Genomic DNA, 23757 nt, shown 5'->3' with positions numbered 1-23757 from the left:
TCGGGCTCGGGCTGGTTCAGTCCATGAGCGGGTCGGGGTTCGGTGGCGGCTGCCGACGCGGTGCCCCCGGTCCGGCCGCTTCCCACGGCGGACGCCGCGCCGGGGGCCGCCCTCTGCCCCCATCCCGCGCTGCCGGTTCCCCCCGGGGCGGTTGCGCCGGGGCCGGGCGAGGAGCGGGCGACCCTTCCCGGGGTGACCCTTCCCGGGGCGACCCTTCCCGGGGTGACCCTTCTCGGGGCGACCCTTGCTCCTCCGCCGCGCCCGGGCGTGCCGGCCATGGGAGCCTTTGCCCCAGAGCTGAAGGGCAGCGCCCGGGTGGGCTCTGCGGGGCCGGTATAACCCCCCCTCTCCGCCCCTATTCCCCAGCAAGCTCCCGCCCTGCGGGCTCTGCGACCCCCTGGGAGGCGGGTGGCCCCTGCGGTGTGACACCCCGCTGCCCGCCTCCCCCCTCGGCAGGGTGACCATGGCGGAGTTCACGCGGCAGCGGGGCAAGCGGCAGGACGACAGGGGGCTGGGCAGCGTCCTCGACCTGCTGTTGGCCAACGCCAGGCTGGTGCTGGGCGTCAGCGGCGCGGCCGTGCTCGCCATCGCCACGCTGGCCGTGAAACGGGTAAGGGTAACGGGTAAGGCCTCCCGAAGCTGCCATCCGGGCTTGGGAGGGTGAGGGTGGCCGGTGAGTGAGGGGAGCTGCTTCGCTTCCCAGCTGCCGTGCGGGAAGGTGCACTGCAAAGCGGGCTGGACATGAGTGTGCTGTGCTGTGGGGTCTAGTGGGGATGCTGGTGGCAGCATTGTGGGTGTAGAACTGCCCTGTGCCACCCTACAGGGGCACGTGCAGCGCTGTGCCCTGCATCTGGGGTACAGGATCCCCCCGGAAAGGCACCTTGGGCTCAGTTTCCACTCAAATCCCTGGCTGCTCTTCCACTTGAACCCAGCAGGAAGGAAACATGTGCCTTTGTCCCCTAAACTGTGTGGGGTTGCCAGCAGAAGCCCAGTGTGGGGCTGGGTCTCTCTGCACACATACCAGAGGGGCTCTCGTCCCTCTTACTTTGGGGTGTGACTGTGGGGAAATGGTACCAAGGCCATCGTTTTTCTGTGGGGGTTCCCCTTCCCTCCAGCTGATAGACCGAGCCACCAGCCCTCGGGATGAAGAGGATCCCAAAGCTGAGCAGAAGACCCTGGAGGAAAGCTGGCAGGACTTGGCCTTGATTAAGGCGACACCAAAACCCCCCAAGAAGCAGAGAAGGGAAGACCTCAGCGAGCCTCTGCTCTCCCCAGCTCAGCCCCCAGCACCAGGTGAGTGAGGCTTGCTGTGTGTGTGCTGGTGATGTCACCTTGATGGGCTCCAGGATGGCTGCGCGGCTGCTCCCGGCGGTCTGGGAGCTCCATGTTATTTTTAGCTCTCTGACCGGAAAGCTGACCCGATTGAGCCTGCCCTCCTGGGAGGCTCCAGAGCCACAGCCCCTTTTTAGGCAATGCCTGTGGTAACAGCACCTGTCCTGGGTGTTTCAGCTGGTGCAGTGCGATGGTGGCTGTTGGGACTTTGTTTCCTCTCGAGCTGTGTCCCCTGTGCTTGTTTTCTGGGTCAGCTCTGCCTCGAGGAAGGTGCGTTGGGAGCAGCCACAGACAAAGGCTGCCTTGTCCAGCTGCCTGCAGAGATAGCGTGTTTCTGAGTGGGAAAGCAGCACAGCTTGGTGCAGGGCAGGTCCTGGGACACCAGACTGGAGAGGGTTCATGGGCAGGACTCAAGCAACCAGCCTGGTATCAGGGTGGGCTGAGTATTCCTGAGCTGAGGCTCATAGGAACCCTGGCAGGGAGTCCTTTGCCCAGCTGCTGCTGCTTGGCCTGGTTTACCTACCTCTGGCTGGGATGTGAGGCTGGGTGCTGTTGGGTCTTGAGGGTAGTTTGGACCCTGTCTTGGCTGAGAAGCACTGGTAACATCAGGGGACTTGGTGGTGGCTCTCTTGGCAAGGTGAGCCTCACAGAGAGGTGAGATGAGGGCTGGACACCCAGGTTGTGCCTTCCCCTCAGCTGCTGCTGTAGGTTGCAAATGATCTGCTCAGAGCTGTGACTTCTCCCTCCCCTCTGTCCCATCCCCTTCTTGCAGAGCCCAGGGTTTGCTCTGCCCCTCCGGAGACTCCTCGGGTTGACCTCAGCCCTCCACGCTGCCTCACGCTGCAGGAGAAGCTCCTCTCACACCACAGCAGCCGGCCACCTGTGCCCGAGGAGCAGGTGTCCCTTGCCTCACAGCTGGCCAGGAGCATCAGTGCTCAGCTGCAGAACTTCCTGCGGAGCAAGTGCCCAGAGCTGCCCTTCGGCAGCCTCTTCCTCAGTGGTCCCCTACTTGATGGCCTGGGGGCTCTGGTGACCAACCATGTCCACCTCATGCTGCCGGTGGTCCTTGAATCCACGCTCTGGAGCCTCATCCCGGGTGAGGACACTGTGGTGAGGAACCCCCAGTACTGGATGATCAAGAGGACTGATCTGGAGTATTTCCCTCGTGGGTGCAGCCCCTGGGACAGGCTCATCGTGGGCAGGTACCTTTCTTCCAACATGCTCAATGAGACCCTCCACAAGATGCTGGTGGCCTCCATCAACTGGCCTGCCATAGGCAGCCTGCTGGGGAGTGTCATCCACCCAGTTGTGGCCTCCCAGGAGCTGAAGCTGGAAGTCAAACATGATCAGGTCGAGCTGGGCATCACCCTCTTCCCGGTGGTGGAAATGGAGGACAAGGTTCTTCTGGCTGCTCCTCCTGAAGGACTGGTGGAAAACCTCTGGCTTGAGAGCTTTTACAGGGCAGAGGTCTTGAAGGTGAAGGAGCTGGATGCTGGTGACTGCGGGGCTCGGCAGCGCTGCCTCCGCATCCTGAACGGCGTCTGCAGGAGTCACCCTGCCCTGCACAAACTGAGCGGCAGCCCCCTGACCCACGTCATCCTTCACCTCAGTGCCACCAGTTTGGACTGGGCAGAAGAAAGCCTTGCTGACAGGTTCCAGCAGGTGCTCGAGGAGCTGGTAGGCTACCTGGAGAAAGGGGTCCTGCCTTCCTATTTCAATGACAAAATCAATCTCTTCTGTGAGCTCTCAGAAGAGGAAATCGATGACATGGGCTTCATGCTCTATAGGGCAATATCTGAGCCAGACCTCCTGCTGAAGGAGAAGTGACTGGTGCATCAGGAGCTCCTGAACATAGGGTGTTCCTTGCCGGTCTGCTGCTCCCCGCTGTGAGGGTTGTGATGCTTCTAGCTGTCTAGTAAGAGGCAAAGTTCTTGCACTTTATGAGGAAAAAAACCCCATTTTCTATCTAAACAAACTGTGCCTGTGCAGAGGCAGGTGTTGGCATGAGGAGCCCTTCTTGGGAAGGCTCTGCAGAACCCAGGGCCAGGGCAGCCCATGCCTCAGGTACCTACAGGTGAGTCCCATCTGCTGGTCTCTGGGAGCTGATGTGAAGCATGTTTGGTCTCTGGTTCCCAGCATCCTCGGCCTGTCCCACCCTGCTGTTGCAGCACTCGGGCTCCCTTTGTGCTCCAAGACAAGCTGGAGCTAGAGGGTAGCAGTTCCTTGCTGCTGTGTCCTGCAGACCCCCAGGGGTGCAGTGTCCTCTTGGACACTTGGTCTTGCTGTGCCATGCCCTCAGCCAGCTTTTGGGACTGGGTGGGAGCCTCATCACTTGCCCAAGTGATGTCCTGGGTGGCTGCCTGGGCACTTTGTGGTACAGCCATAGGAAATGGGGTTAATTTGGGGTAATTTTTGGAAACTCAGCTGCCAAAAGGGGTGAGCCCAGCCCTGCCTGTTCTGCCAGTACTGGCGCTGCCCGGAAAGGGATGTGGGATGTGCTTCCAGGCCAGCACTGGGGCGTTGTGGCCTGTGTCCCACAGTGGTGTTTTGCTGTGAACGCTGTGTCCCAAAACAGGCAGTGGCAGGAAGAGACCTGCTGGCTCTGGAGATGTGCGTGGTATTGGTCCCTTGGTGGAGGCTGCAGCAGGGCTGTCTGTCCCCTGCCTGGCACGTGGGTCATTGCCAGTGTCTGTCTGTGGGTACTGGTGGCTCTGCAGCGAACCACAGTGTCCCCTTCCAGTTGTGGCTTTCATACACATATTGCTGCTGTCTTGAGGTCCTGTTTCCCCAGCACCCTGTGGTACAGGGCAGGATCAACGCTCTGAGCAGAGCGCTTGCAAGAACTGAAGTGGTTTATGCTTTTCATTAAAGTTTATTGTGTTTGGGTATGTTGCTTTGGGGTTTTTTTTCCCCTTTCAGTGGCTGCTAGTAGGCTTTGGTTTGGCTGTAGCCCCAGAGTGAAGGAATATATTCTTACATTTAATGGGAAGAGCTGGCTTTGCACACTGGTGGAGATGGAGAAATCCCACAGAGTTCCATGTGAGTGCCTGTTGTGGTTTAGTTTGCTTTGTAGTTATCTTGCTATGGGAGGAAAAAAACACCCCTGTGCTTTTCCTCCCAGTCTGGAGATCACTTAGTTTGCTCCAACCACTTCCCAGGTGTCAGTGATGAGAATAAACCTTCCCTGTGTATACTGGTTCTCCTGTGTCAGCTCTCTTGTGTCTCCTTTCCCATGTTAGGGGCTGGGGTGGGCTCCCAGCCACAGTGCTGTGCCTGAGAACTTCCCAGGGCATCCCTGTCGTGTGGAGAGCTTGACAGTGCTTGGGCCTGTGTCCTGCAAAGCCTTTTCCTTCCTCTTCCAAAGCCCTGTGCCTGCAGGGTGCCTGGCTGTGGTACGTGAGCCGTCCGGACGCCGAGCTTGTGCCATCTACCCAGCAGCTCTAATGACTCTGCTGCCTGAACGCTGCTGGGCGTTCGGCTGGTGCTGCTGGTAGCAGCTGATGCCATGAGCAGCACTTAACCTGCTGCCTGCTTGATGCATGAATGCTTCCTGCTGCTGTTGCTATTCAGAGGCTGCAGCCCGGGCTTCTGCCAGTGCAGTCCCTGCATTACAAAGCCCTGTAATGCTGTTATTTTGGCTGGCAGGTCTGTATTTTTAGGCTGCAGCTGTTCATTGTGGGTGTGAGGGGCACAGGGCAAAGCAACTGGGCTTCTCCTGACCTCACTCTATGGGTCTGGCCGGATAGCAAAGCACTGAGGCAGTTAAAGGTGTTCTCCTCTCTCCTGTGGACCTTAAAGTGAACCCCTGCTGCTGCAACTCCCTCTGCTTCGAGCTGGAAAGTGCTTCAGGCTCCTGCCCACCCCATCTGCTGTGGTACTGCCTGGGAACTGCTCCGTGTCCAGGAGTAGGGTCCTGAGCAGCAGCGGAGGCCCTGGGGGAAATCTGAATATGTTCCTCTGGCAGAAGAGGACACAGGAATCTTGTGGCTCTCTTTGTTTCAGTGTACAGAGGAAGCCCCAACAGAGAGGGAAGAGGCAGCCTGGCTTCCCAGGGAGCTCAGTGCAGGAAAACAGAATGGGCTCAGCCAGCTGCCTGCCTGTCCCTGGGCTGCAGCGCTACAGCAGATGCAGCTGGTGAGATAAACCCACTTCCCCTGCCCCTCCACAGCTCCCTTGAAATAACCGGGGGGAGTTTCTGCCAGAACAGCTCCTGTATCACTCCAGTGAGTGGGTGGGAAGAGCAAGATTTGGGTGGCTGCTTTTACAGTAATAGCTTAACTATTTTAAGTAGGAAGAAATAATAAGGTACCATCAAGATGTCACAGTATCAAATTTAAATAACCTTTTAATAAGAAACTGAGTAGTTTGACAAAAATAACTTCCTTCAGCTAGCAGCATCACAGAAGCATATCTGAAGGTTTGAGGAAGAACAGTTTCAGTGTCAGGAACTGTCCAAACTACAGACTTTCCCATGGCACTGCAGCTGAGTTTTGCTTTCAGGGCAAGCACCGCATCCAGCTTCTCGGCACCTCGCCATCCTTCAGTGGCAGGGACAGCCACGGTAAGGGGAATGTTGCTCAGGTAATGTTAACTTACAAGGGAACTTAAAACTCCACACTGTGGAAAGGCAGGGATTGAGCAGCACTAAGAAGCCCTGGTGTCTGTCCTGCTGCTCTTCCATGGGTAAAAAGGCTGCGTGCAACAGCCACCATGGCGGGCCCTGCAGACAGCCCAACTGGCTCAGCGCTGTCTCCTCTGCACGTTCAGTCTCCAGCAGCTTCCCTGGAAGCTACCCCAATCTGTTCACCAGAAGTGCAGCTGAAAACAAAGGCAGACACCTGTAGCAGGGCTGCCTTTCAAAGCTGGTTGAACCCCCCCACTACCCAGGGTGTAATGCAGGTGTGAGGATGCTACTATCCCTTGGTGGGAGCAGCCTGCAACCAGCCCTTCCAGAAAGCACTCAAGCTGCTTCTAGACGCCGGTTCCCTTCAGGAGTAGTTACACACTTGTAGCAGCTCCCAGTGCTAGAACTTTCAGGCTCTAAAGAGAGAGAGAAACTGTCCAGGCTCAGTGATTTTGAGGGCAGGTTTTCCTAGTGTGGCCAGGCTGGTGGCAAATGCTACAGGTCCGTGGTTTCTTGGCGGTGGCTTCTGAGGAGAGGTTGCTTGGTCGCTTGGCTTTGGTTCCCAACCCTCTTGAGTATCCACTGCTCCCAAAGTGGTTGAAAGAGACATCTCCAGAAGGCCCTAGGGAGAAACAACCTGCATTTAAGTACCTTTGAAAACATAAGTAGGTGAGAAACAAGATAAGTTCAAAATTGCAGATCAAGGATTTTAATATCCACTTGGACCATTCCCAAAACTACGCTTCCTTTGGAATTGTCTCTGCAGTTAAGTGTTACTGGTTTGTCTGGAAGCATTAGAGAAATGTGGGAACAGAACAGGGAAAAACAATTAGCCTGGCTGCATGCTCTGGTCTACAGCTGAGGAGAACTTGGGGTTTAAGTAGTTTTAAAAACTTGATTCTACCCCAATGTCTGATTAGGAGGAGGAGATGGTGGTGGCCAGTGTTGCAGATCTGTCTGAGACCACCTCTCCACCTCTCCTTTGCTTACTGACTTCCTGTCAGTGCTCTTTCTTTCACATTTCTGTTTTGTGAGGTTTATTTTAAGGGTACATCTTGTCACACCTTTCTACAGCAGCTGCACTCAGTCTCTCAGCTCTGATCAAAGCTTCAGAAGGACTTGGCCTTTCACTGCGTTCCCCAACTAGGGCAGGGAGAGCAGCACTCTTTCCCTGGCGTGACAGAATGGGGTCTAAGATCTCTGAAAGTGGTGTAACTGCTACAACTCTCTAGCAAGTCAGTCAGTGCTCTCCCAAAGCTGAGCACCAGCATTTGGGAGGACAAATTCCTGACCAGACCATTGGAAAGAGTGCTGGGCTTTATCCAACGAGTCACAGACAGATGCTCAAGCTTACTGCATGCAAAAGCAAAGCATCCTGCTTGGAGCTCAGCAGATGAGTGCTACGAGGGCAGATCCTGCCAGTACCTGGAAAGGTAAGCCAGGCTCAGTTGTTACAAGCAATGTTTGGAGTGCTGTAATGCTGCTGACAGATGTTCTGGAGACAAACCTTAAGTCTGTTAAATGTAGGCGTTGCTACAAGAGCTGTTGTGCTGCGGTAGCATGAGATGCGTGGGAAGTGTGTTCGGTTTAGCTCTGAGAACAGGCTCCAACCCTCACATCTCACCCCAGGCCCAGCCCTACCTGGTGCCACGTTTTCATCTGCCCACTGGAAGAAGCCGCACTGCTGGTCTCGGGGTTTAGGGCAGGTGTGGAACTGCCGCCCTTTGTTGGGCCCATCCTTTTGGACGGTGCGTGTGACAGCTGGCTGGTTGCACTTGCAGACTGCCCCACTGCCTGAGTCAGAGCTGTTGCTTCCAAAGAGCTCTGGACCTCTCCCTCCTCCTGGGGGCTGAAATCCTGCTGAGCCCCGTCCTACCAAGGGCTGGGGCAGCGCAGAGCCCCGTGGAGCTGCGTTGCTCCTGTCCTCTGATTGATCAGCCCAGAGGAAGAAGTTGCAGGTGCTGGCGCTGCATTTGTAGAACTGCCTGCCTTGATTGGGCCCTTCTTTGCGCACAGTTAGTAGCAGGGCTTCGTTCCCACAGTTGCACACCACCGCGTTGTTCCCGCTGTCCGGAGCAGCTGGAGGAGCAGGCCTGGGTGTTCTCACTGAGCTCACAGAGAGCAGGCGTCCTTGTGCCGGGTTTGTGGTCCCCCTCACGTGCCGGTTGGCACCACCAGCTCTGTTAAAGGAGTTGCTGACCTGCAGGTGGTTAGTGTGCTGGCTGGCTGACGCCGGTTGGGATGACCTGTGTAGATACTTCAGGTCCAAGAGTTCTTTTAGCATCTCATCACAGCCTCCGATGCAGCCAACAAGCTCCAGGGGCATCATGGGTGGAACGCTGCCTCTCTTGAATTTAAACTTCAGTCTAAAATGAAAGGAAGAATAAAAGTCTCCCAGACCACAGAACCTCTCAACAACAGACCTCAATTTGGATTTGATTTTTAATTTTTTTTTTTTTTAAATATACTTAACCCGTTTTTCCAACCCCTCTTCTTTGTGTGCCCAAGCCACGAGAGTCCTGCTCCAGCTTTCCAAGACCGGGATGGAAAATGGTTGCCCGGACTAGCCCACGGAAGCTTCTTGCCCTGAAGGCTAACACCTAATGCCTGAAGGGCTGTATTTCCCCATGGCATAACTGGTATGACCTACCTGTGAACTGGATGTGGTTGACACACAGCACAGATGCTCTCATCCCTGGCCACATCGAGCACGAAATCAGGAAACCAGACAGCAGTTTTACAGGCTGGATAGCCCATGCAGCTGAGATAGAACCTGCCGTGGGACAAAGGCACCGGATGAGGAAGATGCAAGGTCAAGACAGCCAGTGACCTGTTCTCCTCTCTTCTTATTCATCAAAAGTTGTCAAAACAACTCTTTTTAAAAAGCATATATGTACTTGAGAAAGAGGTTCAGCTTATGTAGCTGGTGGAGTTAGCTAGCTGCAGCCCAAATTTTCACACTTGCTGCAGAGGGGAACAAAAAAAGCCCAGAAAGACTGAAACCAACATGAGCCTACTTTCTGCTACATGGAAGATCACTGACCCGCCATTCTTCTTGGTCTTCAGGACCATGTCGTTGTTGCACTGTGGACACTTCCGAACAGGAAGGGGCATTGCTGGGTAGACCTCCTCTTGCTCTGCAATTTCTGCAGCTTCTCCAAAATACTGAGCCAGGGCCTGGTCCAACCTATAAAAAAACAAGGAAAGCATCCTGCATGTCTCCTCTGCAAAGAGCCATCAGGCCCTGCAGTGAATCGGGGTCTGCTGCTCTCCAGGCAGCACCTCTGAGCTTCTCCATCGTTATGTTGACACCTCTGGAACAGGCTAGGTGTGGCACACTGCCATCTCCTTCAGCCAGCTCTGAATTTAATCTTAAGGGTTTAAACAAACCCAAGCAGTTAGTCAGCACCAACTCATGACAGTGTGCCAGGCTGCAAGTCACCCCTTCCCATACAAATGCCCACACACACTGGGCAGAGCTCCAGGGAAACTGGGTGGTGGGATCCCACTCCAGGCTGAGCCCCAGGTGAGAAAACAGCATCTCCCAGAACAGCACAGCAAACAGAGGAGGGCCAAGACTCACTTGTTGGCTCTGGCCACAGCTTCGATAAAGACTTGTTTGTACTTTTGGACCTGCTGCTGCAACACTGCAGATTTGTCCTTCTTCCCCTCACAGATCAGTTTCAGATCAGCCTCCAGCTCAGCTCTAAGGTCAGGCTTGGACATCTCATAGCCCATGGAATCATAGCCTGAGGAACATACTGCAGGTAAGTGAAAGGAAGGAGCAAGTAAGGAATCTGCTTTCCCTGTAACAGGCGCTGCCCTTACCTTCAACCAGCCCCATGCCCAGGTGGCCTGGGAGGAACCGCTGGTCGGCTGTAAGGCCCACGTACATCCGCGTCTTAATTGTCTCAATGTGCTCAGCGTGAGTGGCGTCAGTCCCTGAAAGCAGACAGGTTGTTAGGCAAATCAGGTGCCAGTAAGTGATTTCCCCTGTGCCTAGTGCAGGGTGCTCGAGGGACAAGGGCACAGCTTATGGTCAGGAGCAGCACTGCCCTCCCATGCCACTGGCATTGAGGCCAACATGCACTGGCAGGCACACCCGGGGCCCTCGACTGTACATCTCCAGTTCCTAGGAACCTGGAGGCACTCAGCAGACAGCTTAGGATCTGCCTGCAGGTCTCTGCTGTCCCTCTGCTCTGTACACTCAAGCCATTTCTTATCTGAAGTGACACTTAGAGAATTCCCTACTCAGAGTGGGACAGAACTAGGGAAGTTCAGAGAGGCTGCTGAGCAAAGCTGTCCCACGAGCGAAAGGCCACGCTGCCAATACTGACCGATGCCATGTTTCTCCATGAGCGCAATGAGATCCGCTTCTGTGAGGAGCAATGGAGGGCTGGTTTCCCCATCCACCATCTCCACTGTTGTGGGCTGAAACCGAGACCCTTTCTGATACAGAGGGATAACCTGAAGGAAAGGAGAATCTCTGTGAAGCTGCTTCCTGGACCATTCACTAAAGACAAACCATCACGCTAAGAGCAAGCCAGGGGAGTAGTAGAGCAGCACCCTGTTTTGGAGGAGGTTCAGTCTCAGGGTCCTTGGGATTAGCCAGGGAGACCATGGAATAGCAATTACAGCTCCTCTTGGTGAGCAAAGTCACCCCCACAGTCTCTGCTGTGGCCTAAGAAGGGATGAATCTCCCCAAAGCTGGCACGGTAAAGCTGTAGGTGTTTCCAGCAGGGAGATCTCAGAGTGAAACCACCCGTGAACCAGGGATTATCAAAGGATGTTCTGTAGTGGGGGCTCAAGTTGGGAGTGAAGCGTGAGTTTAAACTGTCTGTTACTTGAGGGTGTTACCTTATCACTCCACTTCTCATAAGGATAGACTTCCAGGTAATTTCGGGCCAGGATCATTAGTCCTTGAGCAATGAATCGCTCGTTAGCAATGTCAATTTCCACAGTTGTTTCCTGTCCCTTGGCATCTTGAGAGCAGCAGGCCAGGAAGTGGCGCACAATGAATTCATACAGTCTCTGCTCACTGCCCTAATATCAAACAGTAAAAGAGGGTCAGAATCTCCTCCAGTGTCAAGGAGATGTCAAGAACCATAAGGGAGATCTCAGGTGCTAAAACCTGTATTCTTAAGACTTCTATCTTGATTTATCAAGAGATACAAAGCACCTAGTTCCCTCTGCCTTCAACCTCACCTGCAGGCTAGCGGTGTATTTTGTGGGGTGAATAGGAGGGTGAGCCTGATCCGATTTGGTTCCGCTCCGAGGGGTTGGCCCACCCTGATCCAAAATCCTCTGTGCAAACGCTCCCCAGTTTGGGTCCTGAGTTTGCTGTTGTACTAAGGCAGAGAGGTTCAGCTCCTTGGGGAAAATGTTGGTCTCGGTTCGGGGGTAGCTAATGAACCTTAAGGAGACAGACACGAGCTTTAAGAGGTGCTTCAAGATGCTTCACGTTGTGGATAAAAGGCTGTTTATTTTTCAAAAGAATTAAGTTTGCCAAACCTTGCTTGCTTACCCTTGAGTATAGAGTTTTTCTGCTATTCTCATGGTTTCCTTTGCATTGATTTTCAGTTTGCGGGAAGCCAACTTCTCCAGTTCCTATGATGGGAAGAGCCAGGGAAAAAGTGCTTGTGAATGGTGAGTAAAATACCTGCTCCAGGCTGCTTTCAGAGAGGTCCTTTCAGCACAGGTGTCACATACCACAGTGTCCAGGGGCAGGGGCCTCCACTTGCTCTTTGGCTTGCTTATAACCTCCACCACAGTTGCTACTGGATCCTAAACACAGAGTAAGCAAAACACAAAATCTCCCTGAAGAGTTCACACAAACTGTTCTGTAAACATCTTGAGCCAGACAGAGGCAGGAAACGTTTGGGATGAAAATGGATTATAAGATTATTTAGGTTTCCTACCTCCATACACATCTGGTAAAGGACCAGGCACGCTGTGTGATTAAAGAGGCGGTTCCTCTTCCAGTTGAAGACCACGTTGCCATCTTCTTGATCATGAGTCACTGTAGAACAACAGATCTGAGTGACAGAGTACCAACATGATGCAAGTACAGCAGAGGCAGTGGGGCTACACTATTCTGAAACCTTTCAGTTCTGCTTAGTGGTCATGGCAAAGGAAGAAGAAACCACCTCTGCAGCATTGTTTGCCTATTAAGATGGAGCCCTGGACTCACTTTTCCTGACCATACCTTTGATTTTATAGAAGGTTTCAGGAACAAAGGCCTGGATGGCTTTAAAGCGTTCAACTACGAACCCCAGCGTTGGGAACTGGCAGCTGCCATAGCTGATCAGCTGATCTGCTAAAACATCAGGGAAGATCTTCTGGAATCTCAGCGTCTGGAATCTAGTGAAGGCAGCACCTGAGAAAACAGAGCAGACACCAGAACTGAATACAACATGGAAGGATAACCATGGTGCTTCAGCTGGTTCTTTTTAATATTCCTGAGTATTATTTTTCTCTAATTTTAATACCCAGTTGCAGAAGCCTGTCGGTGCTGTGTGAGCTATAAACCTAACGTTTGCTTTAGATTGTGTTTCCATTAAAACAGGAGATGTGATTCAGTTGTAGCTGATTTAATGATCAGATTTACGACAGCACAGAAGGCATTTCTGTCTTGTGCTTTAAGGATGCACATTCAGTGTGGTTAGAGGAGAAATGAGGAAGAGCCTAATGGCTGGTTATCTCATTTGTACAGCGGTCTAAGGGTGGCCATTTATAGACAATGAGCAGTACGCTGATAACAAAGCCACTCCCTGCCTACGTACCACGCTCTTGCTCACTTCCCTTTAGGAGAGGCATATACAGCAGCTCGGGCCGGGCAGCCCTCTGTCATCTCCAGCATGTGTTTACCTACCTATTCTGAGGTCCAGCTCCTGTCTGACATCAACAGCATCGCTGGTTTTTTGGTCTGGCTGGGTGAGGTTCTCGCAGGCTCTTCTGACAGCATGGAGGGTAATTTCTGAAAACCGGGCTCGGAAAACTGGCAGGTTTGGCTTTACTGTCAGAAACATACCAGAGGGAAAAGAAATAATCCAAAACTCATCAAAACCAAATCTAAGACCAATGGAAAGGAGCAACTAACAGACAGCTGTCAAGTTATTCCATAGCTTTCCAATAGCTGAATGTATTTATGGTCTATCAGAGCCACGTATTTATCAGAAGTACAGTCAAGGTATTTAACCTGGATGCTGTAAGCCTGAGAACACACCTCTCTTACACAAGGCTCCCTGGGCAGTGATAATTGTTAAATCAGTGGGTTGTTGGAACTCAGTCTGACACAGAAGACGCTGTACGCACCAGCTCTGCAAACGTGAATTATCTCGAAGCCAATGTTCTCTCCTTCTCGATCACAGTCAGTCCAGATCACCAGAGCCTGGCACTGCTGGACTTCTCGTTCAAGGGTTCTCTGAGATGAGAAATCAGAGTGAGACATACCAGGCCACTTGCTTTGTCATTTCATTTTAGAATGACTCACTACCTGACTGTGAAACACCACATGTATCCATAGAGACAGACTGCTGCACTAACCTGAGATTAGGCAGCTTTCAAAAGAACGGAGTCATTTATTTACGTGGAACTTTGCAAAGCAAGGTTTGGATCAGATCCTACCACAGTCTGTGTTTCTGAGTGTCAGTTTTTTGTAAAATTGAGATGCAATTACCAATTCCAACTTGTTGGAGAAAACATTTCTACTTTTAGCAAAGCGGTTTTTCCTTCACTCTGCACGAGTAGGAGACTTTGGATGTCACAGATGGACAGGAAAAGCAAGAGGAATTTGCTAAACTCCAGAAACTTAGCTGTTAAGGACAAAGGTACAATCCTCCTTCTGCCTGAGTAGAACTAACCTCTAAACTCAGTTTCAGGGAAATGCTTAAAAACAATGTTTTTGCTGAGACCAAAGGGATGAGGTTTAACAACACCAAGCGTAGAGTGCTGCACATGGGACATAACAACCCCAAGCAGCACTACAGGCTGGAGACCTGTCAGGCAGAGAAGAACCTGGGGGTGTTGGGTGACTGCAGGCTGAATATGAGTCAGCAGTGTGTCTGGGTGGCCAGGAAAGCCAATGGCATCCTGGCTTGTGTCAAAACCAGTGTGGCCAGTAGGTCTGGGGAGGGGATTGTGCCCCTGTACTCGGCATCAGTGAGGCTGCACCTCTGGTACTGTGTCCAGTTCTGGGCTCCTCACCATAAGAAGGACATCGAGGTCCTTGAGCGTGTCCAGAGAAGGGCAACCAGGCTGGGGAAGGAACTGGAGGGAAAATCATATGAGGAACTGTTGAGGGAGCTGGAGAAGAGGAGGCTGAGGGGAGACCTTATCACTGCCTACAACTATCTGAAGGGAGGTTGTAGAGAGGTGGGCGATGGTCTCTTCAGCCAGGGGACAGGAGATGGGACAAGGGGAAATGGCCTCAAGCTGCCCCAGGGCAGGGTCAGGTCTGATGTGAGAGAAAAGTTCTTCACTGAAAGAGTTGTCAGGGCCTGGCACAGGCTGCCCAGGGAGGGGGCTGAGTCACCATCCCTGTGTGTGTTTAACAGATGGGTAGATGAGGTGCTCAGGGATCTGGTTTAGCACAGGACAGGAACCGTTGGACTTGATGATCTCAAAGGTCTTTTCCAACCTTGTGATTCTGTGAACATACCTTGATATCCACGTAATTTTCAGGGCAGTACTTCTCAATGTCAGCATCAAAAAGAGCCAGAGGGTTGCAGCTATGCCTGGCAAGTGGAAGATAAGCAGTGTGCATAACAAAAACTAAGATATATGAGACACTAACTGGTGCTGTATTGGGAGGAAGTGCTGTCCTGGTGCTGGAATGAATAATCTTTTATGGGCCTCATGTAGAATTCACTAATGCTGAGTTATTCTTAAAATTGGTAGAACAAAAAACCCCACAACCAACCAGAGAAAACGGCAAAACAACCCTGAACAAGCAACTTCTCTTATTTCAAGCACAAACAGGAGGGAAGCTAGAGACAGCACCTTGCTTCCCAGGACAGCCCCTAGTTGAACAATGGACACAAAAGCATCAGTCAAGTTTTGGAGTCAGTTTATTCCCTGGGGTCTGCCTTAATGTATTTTGACCAGTATTATGACTCTGGGTTTTTTTTTAGTTTCAAACTACTGTCTTCAGAACATTATTTTAGCCATTCTCTGTAGAATTTGGTATTCATCACCTTGCTTTGTGGGTGGTGTCAGGGTCCCTCCCTGCTCCTTAGTCATTGAATTTGCAGTGCCCCACTCAGCTCAGGGATGAAAGCAGATGACAGTGTGTCCCCCCCTCCCCTTACCACAGGGGTTACTACTAACCATTTCCGAAACGGCAGCTTAAAATCATGAGCCAGTAAGTGTCCTGACACAGATGTCATCACCACAGTAACGTTCTGCGAGAGACAGAGCAAGGTAATTAAGGTAATTAGTGCCTGTCTTTCCCTAAAAACTACCCCCAGCCCCGAGACCTTCCTGCCATTCTCGGTTTACACAACCAGTGACACCTCCCTCCTGCCAATATAATCATTAAAAGTTCTTCTCTCTACTGGCAGCTAAATCTATGGCCTTATCCTCAAATTTTGTAGGAAACTCCCACTTCTCAATAGCAACATATTCTTGGCTAATGTAAAACCAGGAAGTTTTGACTTGAGGCAGCAGAACAGGCCAGTGGTTGAGCTGAGAAAAGAACACCTGGCTTTTCCTTATCTTTGGACACAACATCCCCATGGCTGCATCATGTGTTTCTTAACTTCTGACAACTGGCTTCTGATAATTAGTGTTTTCCACTTCCCTAATCCAGCAGTAGAAGGAAAGAAAACTCTACCTGGCCAAACATCTGGTAGTCATATTCGTAGATCTTGTTGAACTTGGAAAACCCTTCTCGCTGGAAGGAAAGAGAAAGGTGCTGAGACTCTGGCTTCAAGTGGAAACCAAACCCAACCCACCACCCTTCATACACCCTGTTCTGGGGGAGCACAGAGAAGCATGGGACGAGTGGAAACAGGTACTAGAACCAAAAGACCGGGTGGGGGGAGTGGGAATTGCTTGTGTCATTTATGGAGACGCTGAAATGGTGCTTTCCAATGTCAGATGATTTTGTACCATGCCTGGAAGGGATGCCAGGGTCATCTCCCCATGGATGGTGATGGCAAACAGTGAAGAACAGATTTGTTTAATGGGGCTGGTCACTATATTCCAGATAAACAACTGTCCTGCTCTGAATGACAGTTAGTGTGCCAGCTCCGGGTCCCCAGGACTAACCCCCACCTAACAGAGACTCGTGGAAGTTTCTAAATTGTGTATTTGCTGCTTTTTCAACAGGACTAGGATGATATCGTCCCTGACTGGGACTGTCAGTGCTTAGGTTCTCAATGAAACCTTGAATTCAAATTAATTTTGATCTAGAAGCACCTTTAGTTTCTTAGCCTGGAATACAAGTAATTATGCAAACCATTAAAGGCCATGAAACAAAGCAGCAGAGAGATCTTTGACCTCCTCTCCTCCAAACCACAGACCATGTTTGCTCTACTACACAAACTTCAGTGAATCCCTGATGCTTGCTGACACTGCAGCAGTGGTGCTTTTTGACTGGGAAATACATGTCAAGAGATGGTTTCAGTTCTTGAAGCCTTCCACACACCCTGCAGAGCTAAGAGCAACACAGGGAGTGCTCAGCACAGAGCTCAGTGCCCAGACAGGGCAGTCCAGGCAGAGCTGGGAAAATGAATTCCAACAGGACTTAAGTCACAAGGAAATGGAGTTTGAGACTCCCAAATGCATTTGGGCAAGTGGTACAAGAAAGCTGTTCTTATACCCTCACGCAGTCAGAAGCCAGAGACAAAACTAGTGCAAGATGTTGCACATGCTGATGCAAACTTCCCATGCCAGGCTCTGCAGAGTGAGCTGGGACAACCACACGACACAGGCTACACTCGAGAGCTAGGCTGTGCTGCACGGTGCCCCTGGCGAGCTGATCCTCTCCAGACAGCTAAGCCAGACCTGTACATGCATCAGGGAGCAGTAAGGAGATTCCTACCCGTCGCATTCTGCTGTTGGAGAGCAGCTCTGCAATCCCTCGGGCAGCATCATTCTTCTCAGCCACACACAGGACCTTCCGGATCCTCTGCAGCGCCACGTCCTCCCCAGCCCGTGAGAAGAGACGCCAGGGCTGCTGCAGCATCCTGACCCCACGGCTAGCAAAGAGCCTGGCTTGAAAGTTCATTGCAAGGGATGGTGGCTGCTCCCGCGGGGCCAAGGCATGATGCTGTGTCCTTGCCCTGGGCTGGACCCTGCTGGGGACAGAGAACGATCACTGAGTGATCCCTGCACCGCCCTGGTCAGCCTTTAACTGGAGAGAGAGCCCGGGAGGGTCCAGGGCATCCTCTGCTCCACTGCCACGGTGCCATTCGCGACGCAGCCCCCGCAGAGCCGCAGGGATCTGGAGGAGGCGTCTCCCCGCTGCCAGGAACAGCCACCCGCCACAGGCCTCCTGCCCGGGCACAGGGCTCCTGCCCGGCACAGGCCTCCTGCCCGGGCACGGGGCTCCTGCCTGGCACAGGCCTCCTGCCCGGGCACAGGCCTCCTCTCCGGCACAGGCCTCCTGCCCGGGCACAGGGCTCCTGCCCGGCACAGGCCTCCTGCCCGGCACAGGCCTCCTGCCCGGGCCTTCCCTCTGCCAGGTGCTGCCCACCGCAGCCGGGACAAGTCAGGCCCCTCGCCACCCCAGCCCCGCCCCGGCAGGGTTCTCCCGCCCCACGGGCATCCCCCTGCCCTGACAGGGCTCCCCCACCCCGCGGGCAGACCCCTCCTCTCCCTGAACCCCCCAGCCGAACCCTCCTCACCCTGCCGCCCTCACTCCCGCGCTCGCTCTGTCGCAAAGCGCTACGTCCTGCCGTAAAGCGTCCCCTCCAAAAGCGGGAGAGAACTACACTTCCCAAGATGCTCCGCGCCGCCCCGCCGCCGTACCTCCCCCGCCGCCCCGCCGGGATTTGCCGTTTCCTCCCGCCGCCGGGCCCGTCCCGGGTTACGCAGCGCCAGAGACGGAGGTTGCCAGCGGCCGCAAGGGCTGAGGGGAGGCGGCTGCGGCGGCGGCTTCGCTTCCGGGTGTCGGGGGTGAGAGGTGGCGGCGTCATGTGACCCCAAGATGGCTGCGGGGCTGCGGCGGCCGTGAGGGGAGGCGGCCGAGCGGGGCCCGGCGGGGCGGCGGGGCCGGTGGCTCCCGGCCATGGCGGAGGTGTGAGGCAGCGGCGGCGGGAGAAGGGGTTGCGGCGGGGGCCCGGCTGCGGCGGGGCCTCCCGCAGGAGGCGGCGGTGGCGGGGAGGACCAGGGCGGCCTCGCTGCTCCATGTCGGTCCCTTCCTGCGGGAAATATGATCAGCGCCCCTGACGTGGTGGCCTTCACCAGGGAGGAGGAACTGGAGGATGAGCTGTACAGCGAGCCACCCCTGCCCGAGGAGTACTCGGTGCCCCTCTTCCCCTTCGCCAGCCACGGCGCCAACCCCTGGGCCAAGGTCGCCGGCTCCAAGTTCACCCGGGACTTCATCCTCATCTCCGAGTTCTCAGAGCAAGTGGGACCCCAGCCCCTCCTGACCATCCCTGATGACGCCAAGGTTTCAGGCACTTTCGATCTTAATTACTTTTCCCTTCGTATCATGTCTGTGGATTACCAGGCTTCCTTTGTGGGGCACCCTCCCGGCTCTGCCTACCCGAAGCTGAACTTCGTGGAGGATTCCAAAGTGGTGCTGGGGGACTCCAAGGAAGGGGCCTTCGCCTACGTCCACCACTTGACTTTGTATGACCTGGAAGCCAGGGGCTTCGTGAGGCCCTTCTGCATGGCTTATATATCTGCCGACGAGCACAAAATCATGCAACAGTTTCAGGAACTCTCCGCTGAGTTCTCCAGAGCCTCAGAATGCCTAAAGACGGGGAACCGGAAAGCTTTTGCTAATGAATTGGAAAAGAAACTGAAAGATCTTGACTACACCAGGACTGTCCTGCACAACGAGACCGAGATACAGAAGAAAGCCAACGACAAAGGCTATTACACGACCCAAGCCATCGAGAAGGCCAACGAGCTGGCCAGCGTGGAAAAGTCTATCATCGAGCACCAAGATCTGCTGAAACAAATCCGGTCGTATCCCTATAGGAAACTGAAGGAGTCGGACTTCCACCCCTACGAGCCAGAGTGTGTGCTGGATCAGGCCACCGCGGGCTGCGATCAGGACCCGACTACCTCCGAGCCTGGCGAAACACCCCTTTATGCCCACGTGCCATCCTACACCCCTAAGCTTATCAAAGCAAAGTCTGCCAAATGCTTTGACAAGAAGCTGAAGACGCTGGAGGAACTCTGTGATATTTATTTTTTCAACCAAACCCTTGACCAATTGCATCAAATCGAGAGGACTTTCAGAGGTGACGTGTGCTACCTCCTGACAGACCAGATCAGCAGGGCGCTCTTGAAGCAACAAAGTGTAACTAACTTTCTCTTTGAGGATGTATCTTTTCTGGATGAGAAACCACCTGAGAAACAGTACAGAGGCTGCCAGGGGCTCAGTCAAGATGCCGCTGATGGGAAGTGTTCGGAAGAGTCTCAGGCTCCTAAAGTGGTCATCAGCCTGGGATCCTACAAGTCCAGCGTGGAGTGTGTGCCCATCAAGATGGAACAAGAAATTGAGGACTCCCAAGAACCCCAAATGACCGAGTCCATCACCTTTGAACACCAGGAGAACCTGGACTATCTGGATGCGGATATTAAAGGCAGCATCAGCAGCGGTGAGAGCATCGAGGTTCTTGGAACGGAGAAGTCTGTGTCAGGCTTGACAAAATCAGAGAGCCAGGCCAGCCTGCCCGTCAGCCCCAGCCCCCAGGCGGGCAGGAGCAAGGTGGGCAGCCGGCGGACCGTGAGTGAGGACAGCATCGAGGTTCTCAGCACCTGCCCCTCCGAGTCGCTCATCCCAGAAGACTTCAAAGCGAGCTACCCAAGTGCCATTAACGAGGAACCTTACGCGGATGAGGAAGAGGGAGGCCTTCGTTTCACCCCCAAACTAAACCTGGACGACACCGATGAGCAGGAAGACCTTTCAAAACAGGAAAACTTACTAGAGGTTGATTCTGCCTGTTGTATTGGGAAGGAGAGTCCCAACTTCCTTGAGCCTCTGCCTGAGCTGGGACAGAAGCCCTGCGATGAGGATGGTGTGGTCAGGATCCCCCCGCAGCCGTACCGGCAGGCCGAGCAGGGGCTGCGCGGGAGCTTCGGGGTTTTCCCTTCCCAGGACGGCATCTCAGGGGGTCTCCTCCCCTACGACCTTGACTCTCGCTACCTGACGGGCAGCAGGGAGGTCAGTAAGAGCAGCCTGGACGAGTGCTCAGACTCTGCAAGCTACATCAGCAGCGCCGCCTCCACGTGCTCCGACAGGACCCCTTCTCCCGCTCACCCCGCCTGCCCGGCCAGTGAAAGGCACAAAAAGAAGGCTGGCCAGAACGCCCTGCGGTTCATCAGGCAGTACCCCTTCGCTCACCCCGCCATCTACTCCCTGCTCAGCGGCAGGACCCTCGTTGTGCTGGGAGAAGAGGAAGCGATAGTCAAGAAGCTTGTGACGGCGCTCTCCATCTTCGTACCGAGCTGTGGCCTGTACACCAAGCCCGTGAAGCACTGGGTCACTTCCCCTCTGCACGTTGTGGATTTCCAGAAGTGGAAGCTGATCGGGCTCCAGAGGTAGATTGAGGGGCTGTTTGCTTTAGCAGTGTCCAGGGGTGTGATAAAAACTTCTCCTGAGCGAGGATTTTGGAAGGGAATGGGGGTGTGGGGGAGGTCTCTTGTCTAATTACCTACACAGCTGCCATGATTTTCTGCTTATGGGATGTATTTTGAAGTGGAATAGATTTTTCTTTATATCCAGCCTCATTTGAGAGTTAATATTTCAAACATCTGCCTCATTCATACTAGTTACTTGGTCAGGAGGTTTCCTTCTGGTTTAGGTCGTAGCCTGCCAAAGCAGAGAACAAACCCACTAGTTCATCCAGGAGAGCAGCAGATCTGGTAAGAATGCTCCTGGGTTTCTTTGTGTGCTTTCCCCCAACTCCTGCCAAAGCTCTTGTGACATCTTTAGCTTGAATTTTGTTTTTTAAATGGATGCTTTGATATGGGGAGGGTTTCTCCTTGTGAAACGAGGAGATGATGCGCTGTCTTGAGACTGTTAGGTCAGAAATTGGAGTGGCAGCAGCTTGGGCTGTGTTGGCAAGGCTGTGCCCACTTTGGTATTGTGGAGAGGTGCCAGGCTGTCTTTGAGGGGCTGCAGATGGGCAGAGATTTATTTACAATGATCCTTAATGTGGGGAAAAAATGTCCATGGAGCTCAGCATTGTGAGGATGCAGGGAAACTTCTGCTCGGGGTGAGGACAAGCATGAAAGCAAGCCCTCCTTCCCCAAACCCTGGTCCTGAAACGTGGCTCTGTAGTTTATATTAGCAAGCAGCGATTGCTCAGCTCTCAAGACTTCGGCCCTGCCTTTTGCTGTGATGAAAAGGGGTTTCTTTGTGTGTTACCAGGATGTGTTTGGTGCTTCAGGCGCAGGTATGACAGGGAATGGTCACTGCTGTCACCATCTGGAAAGCGTGAGTCAGAGTGGCAGCCCCTGGCTTAGGGCTGAGAAGGGGCAGCTCCTGAAAGAGTAGTTCTGAGCAGCACGAAAACCAAAATACAGAAATCTGCTCTCTGGACAGCTGAGTATTGTGTCATTGGGTGTTGTGGATGCTGAAATTATCCTAAACTGGGGGTTTACCCTCATTTCTGTGTTCACGAAGCAGGACGACAGCTCTGCCGACAGCTGCTCACGACTTCTCTGTCTGTCAGGGAGGATTTAAAAAGCCCTGAGTATTTCCTTGTTGCTCAGTGTTGGTGGCTAGACCCAATTTTTTATAAACAATTTTACTTGGTTATTTTTTTAAGAGCTGCTTGTAACGTGTGTCAGTCATTTAAAGTCTCCTCTGTGGAATGTTAATTAAGCGTCAAGCTTAATGTGGGTGCTCTCAGCAAACCTTCTGTAGGAGGGCTTTGGGAAGGAACATGGAGGCTGCCTTAATGATTCTGGTGAGGGCACTGAGTCTCCTGAGGCTGGATGCTGCCTGGGCACAGGGCAGCCCTCACACAGCACCTGGGCTTCCTGGTTTGAGGGTAGGAGCTGCATCCCAAGCCAGCAACTTGAGCAGGCAAAATTGAGGAGCAGAAAGTAGAGTCTGTGTAGGCTTGTAATTTGCATTTAAAATAACGTTAATTGAGGCTTGGTGGATAATCGGTGTGTTGTGAACATGCTGTGGGTTTGCACCTGAGTGAAAAATACCAGAGAGTATTCAGGTTTAAGGATGGTTCCCTTTGTAAAGGAAGGGCAGGAGGTTTCCATTCGGGGAGTGGAAAACACGTGCGCTACAGGGGCACGGGCACAGTCTGCTGCTTAACTGCCAGGTGCCCTCAGCCATGACCTCTCTCCTTGCTGTTTCAGGATGGCATCGCCTGCTGGAGTGAACGTTCTGCACACCCTGAGCCGATACAGCCGGTACGTCAGCATCCTGGACGCCGACAGTAAGACTCTCCGCTGCCCGCTGTACAAAGGCACCTTGGTGCCCCGGCTGGCAGACCACCGCACGCAGATCAAACGAGGGAGCACCTACTATATGCACGTCCAAAGCATCCTCACCCAGCTGTGTTCAAAAGCCTTCCTCTTCACCTTCTGCCATCATTTGCACCTTCCCATCAGTGAAAGGGAACCGGAGGAATCCGTCATGAACCGCAGGATGAACTTTCTGAAGCTTCAGCTGGGCCTTGCCAACGAAGATATCAAAATTGTACAGTATTTAGCTGAGCTGCTGAAGCTGCAGTACATTCAGGAACCTGGCCAGGGGGGGAACCCTGTGCTCAGATTTGACTACGTTCCCAGCTTTTTGTACAAAATCTAGCCTGGCCTGTGGGCTGTCTGCCCGCATACTTGGAGCCTGACAACCATCATCCGTGCTTGACATCGATGCTGCCTGCAGTAGCTCTCATAGGTCAGGAAGGGGTGAGGAAGCTGATGTGTTTGCAGGTGTCTCTGCTCACAGAAACCGGTGTCTGAGGTGCCGGATTGCTCTGTCGTTCCCTGTAGCCAAGAACACAGATGTTTCATCACAGAAAACACCTAGGCACTCTGATTTTAAATCTTAGAAGGGACGCTATGAACTTTTAAAGCATATCATGGCAGCATCCCAGGGGGATAATGGCATGGAGAGAGAGAGGTGGGCTGTATTGGGGATCAGTACTTAACTAGTGTGCAGCCCCCAAAATAACGCAGTGCTCCGCATGCTTCTGCCAGAACCCTAAATGCTGTTTGTCCCTTCTCTGGAGCCAGGGCAGACACCAGAGAGGAGATGTAAAGGTCACATGAAGTTTTTTTTAATCCACCAGTGTCTTGTGTTGAGTGTAGCTCGGCAGCTCCCTGCCAGGGTGGCAGCTTGCGCGCAGCGATAGTGGATGGTGTCCCTTCCCTTGTTTTTCCTGAGTTTCCTGGTGCTTCCCAGGACAGGTGGTCCCTGGGTGGGTGGAAGGGCAGTGGAGGCACATGTGCTTCTCTCCAGAAAGCCTTTTGCCAGTTTGTCCCAGCTTTGTTAGAATCTGGAAGGTGGAAGGACTCCCGAATGCCGGTGAGCACGGAGGTGCCCGTCCCTGTGAATGTAGAGCACTGTGCCTTGATAACTTGTCACATCCTGTTTGCTGGGTGACCTCTGAAAAGGGTGGGAGGGAGACTGGGAATCCTCAAAGCATGTG

General features: G+C 53.3%; 3 protein-coding genes across 4 annotated transcripts; 2 read left to right on the top strand and 1 right to left on the bottom strand.

Moving 5' to 3' along the window:
* The first annotated feature begins 461 nt into the window (after positions 1-461).
* On the top strand, positions 462-4525 carry MIEF2 (mitochondrial elongation factor 2). Its single transcript, XM_084270976.1, has 3 exons — positions 462-610; positions 1116-1293; positions 2105-4525. The coding sequence occupies exons 1-3, from the start codon at positions 464-466 to the stop codon at positions 3157-3159; spliced, it is 1380 nt and encodes a 459-aa protein (XP_084127102.1). The 5' UTR covers positions 462-463; the 3' UTR covers positions 3160-4525.
* Positions 4526-6353: 1828 nt separating this feature from the next.
* On the bottom strand, positions 6354-17186 carry TOP3A (DNA topoisomerase III alpha; the record flags this gene model as incomplete). 2 transcript variants are annotated; one of them, XM_084270830.1, is made up of 19 exons in its annotated part: positions 6354-6578; positions 7598-8322; positions 8607-8729; positions 9000-9143; positions 9540-9705; positions 9785-9898; positions 10294-10423; positions 10814-10999; positions 11162-11369; positions 11481-11563; positions 11666-11740; positions 11875-11975; positions 12162-12332; positions 12828-12971; positions 13271-13379; positions 14616-14691; positions 15284-15357; positions 15789-15848; positions 17001-17186. In XM_084270830.1, the coding sequence occupies 19 exons, from the start codon at positions 17184-17186 to the stop codon at positions 6400-6402; spliced, it is 3054 nt and encodes a 1017-aa protein (XP_084126956.1). In that variant the 3' UTR covers positions 6354-6399. The 2 variants fall into 2 exon arrangements, with proteins under 2 accessions (XP_084126956.1, XP_084126957.1); XM_084270831.1 differs by having other exon boundaries at positions 6354-6566.
* Positions 17187-18332: 1146 nt separating this feature from the next.
* SMCR8 (SMCR8-C9orf72 complex subunit) lies at positions 18333-23610 on the top strand (the record flags this gene model as incomplete). Its single annotated transcript, XM_084270905.1, has 2 exons — positions 18333-20677; positions 22460-23610. The coding sequence occupies 2 exons, from the start codon at positions 18333-18335 to the stop codon at positions 22911-22913; spliced, it is 2799 nt and encodes a 932-aa protein (XP_084127031.1). The 3' UTR covers positions 22914-23610.
* Positions 23611-23757: the final 147 nt, after the last annotated feature.

The sequence above is a fragment of the Gallinula chloropus genome (genome assembly GCF_964237585.1).
Source record: "Gallinula chloropus genome assembly, chromosome: 15".
NCBI lineage: Eukaryota > Metazoa > Chordata > Aves > Gruiformes > Rallidae > Gallinula > Gallinula chloropus.
This window is presented reverse-complemented; position numbering and strand designations above follow the sequence as displayed.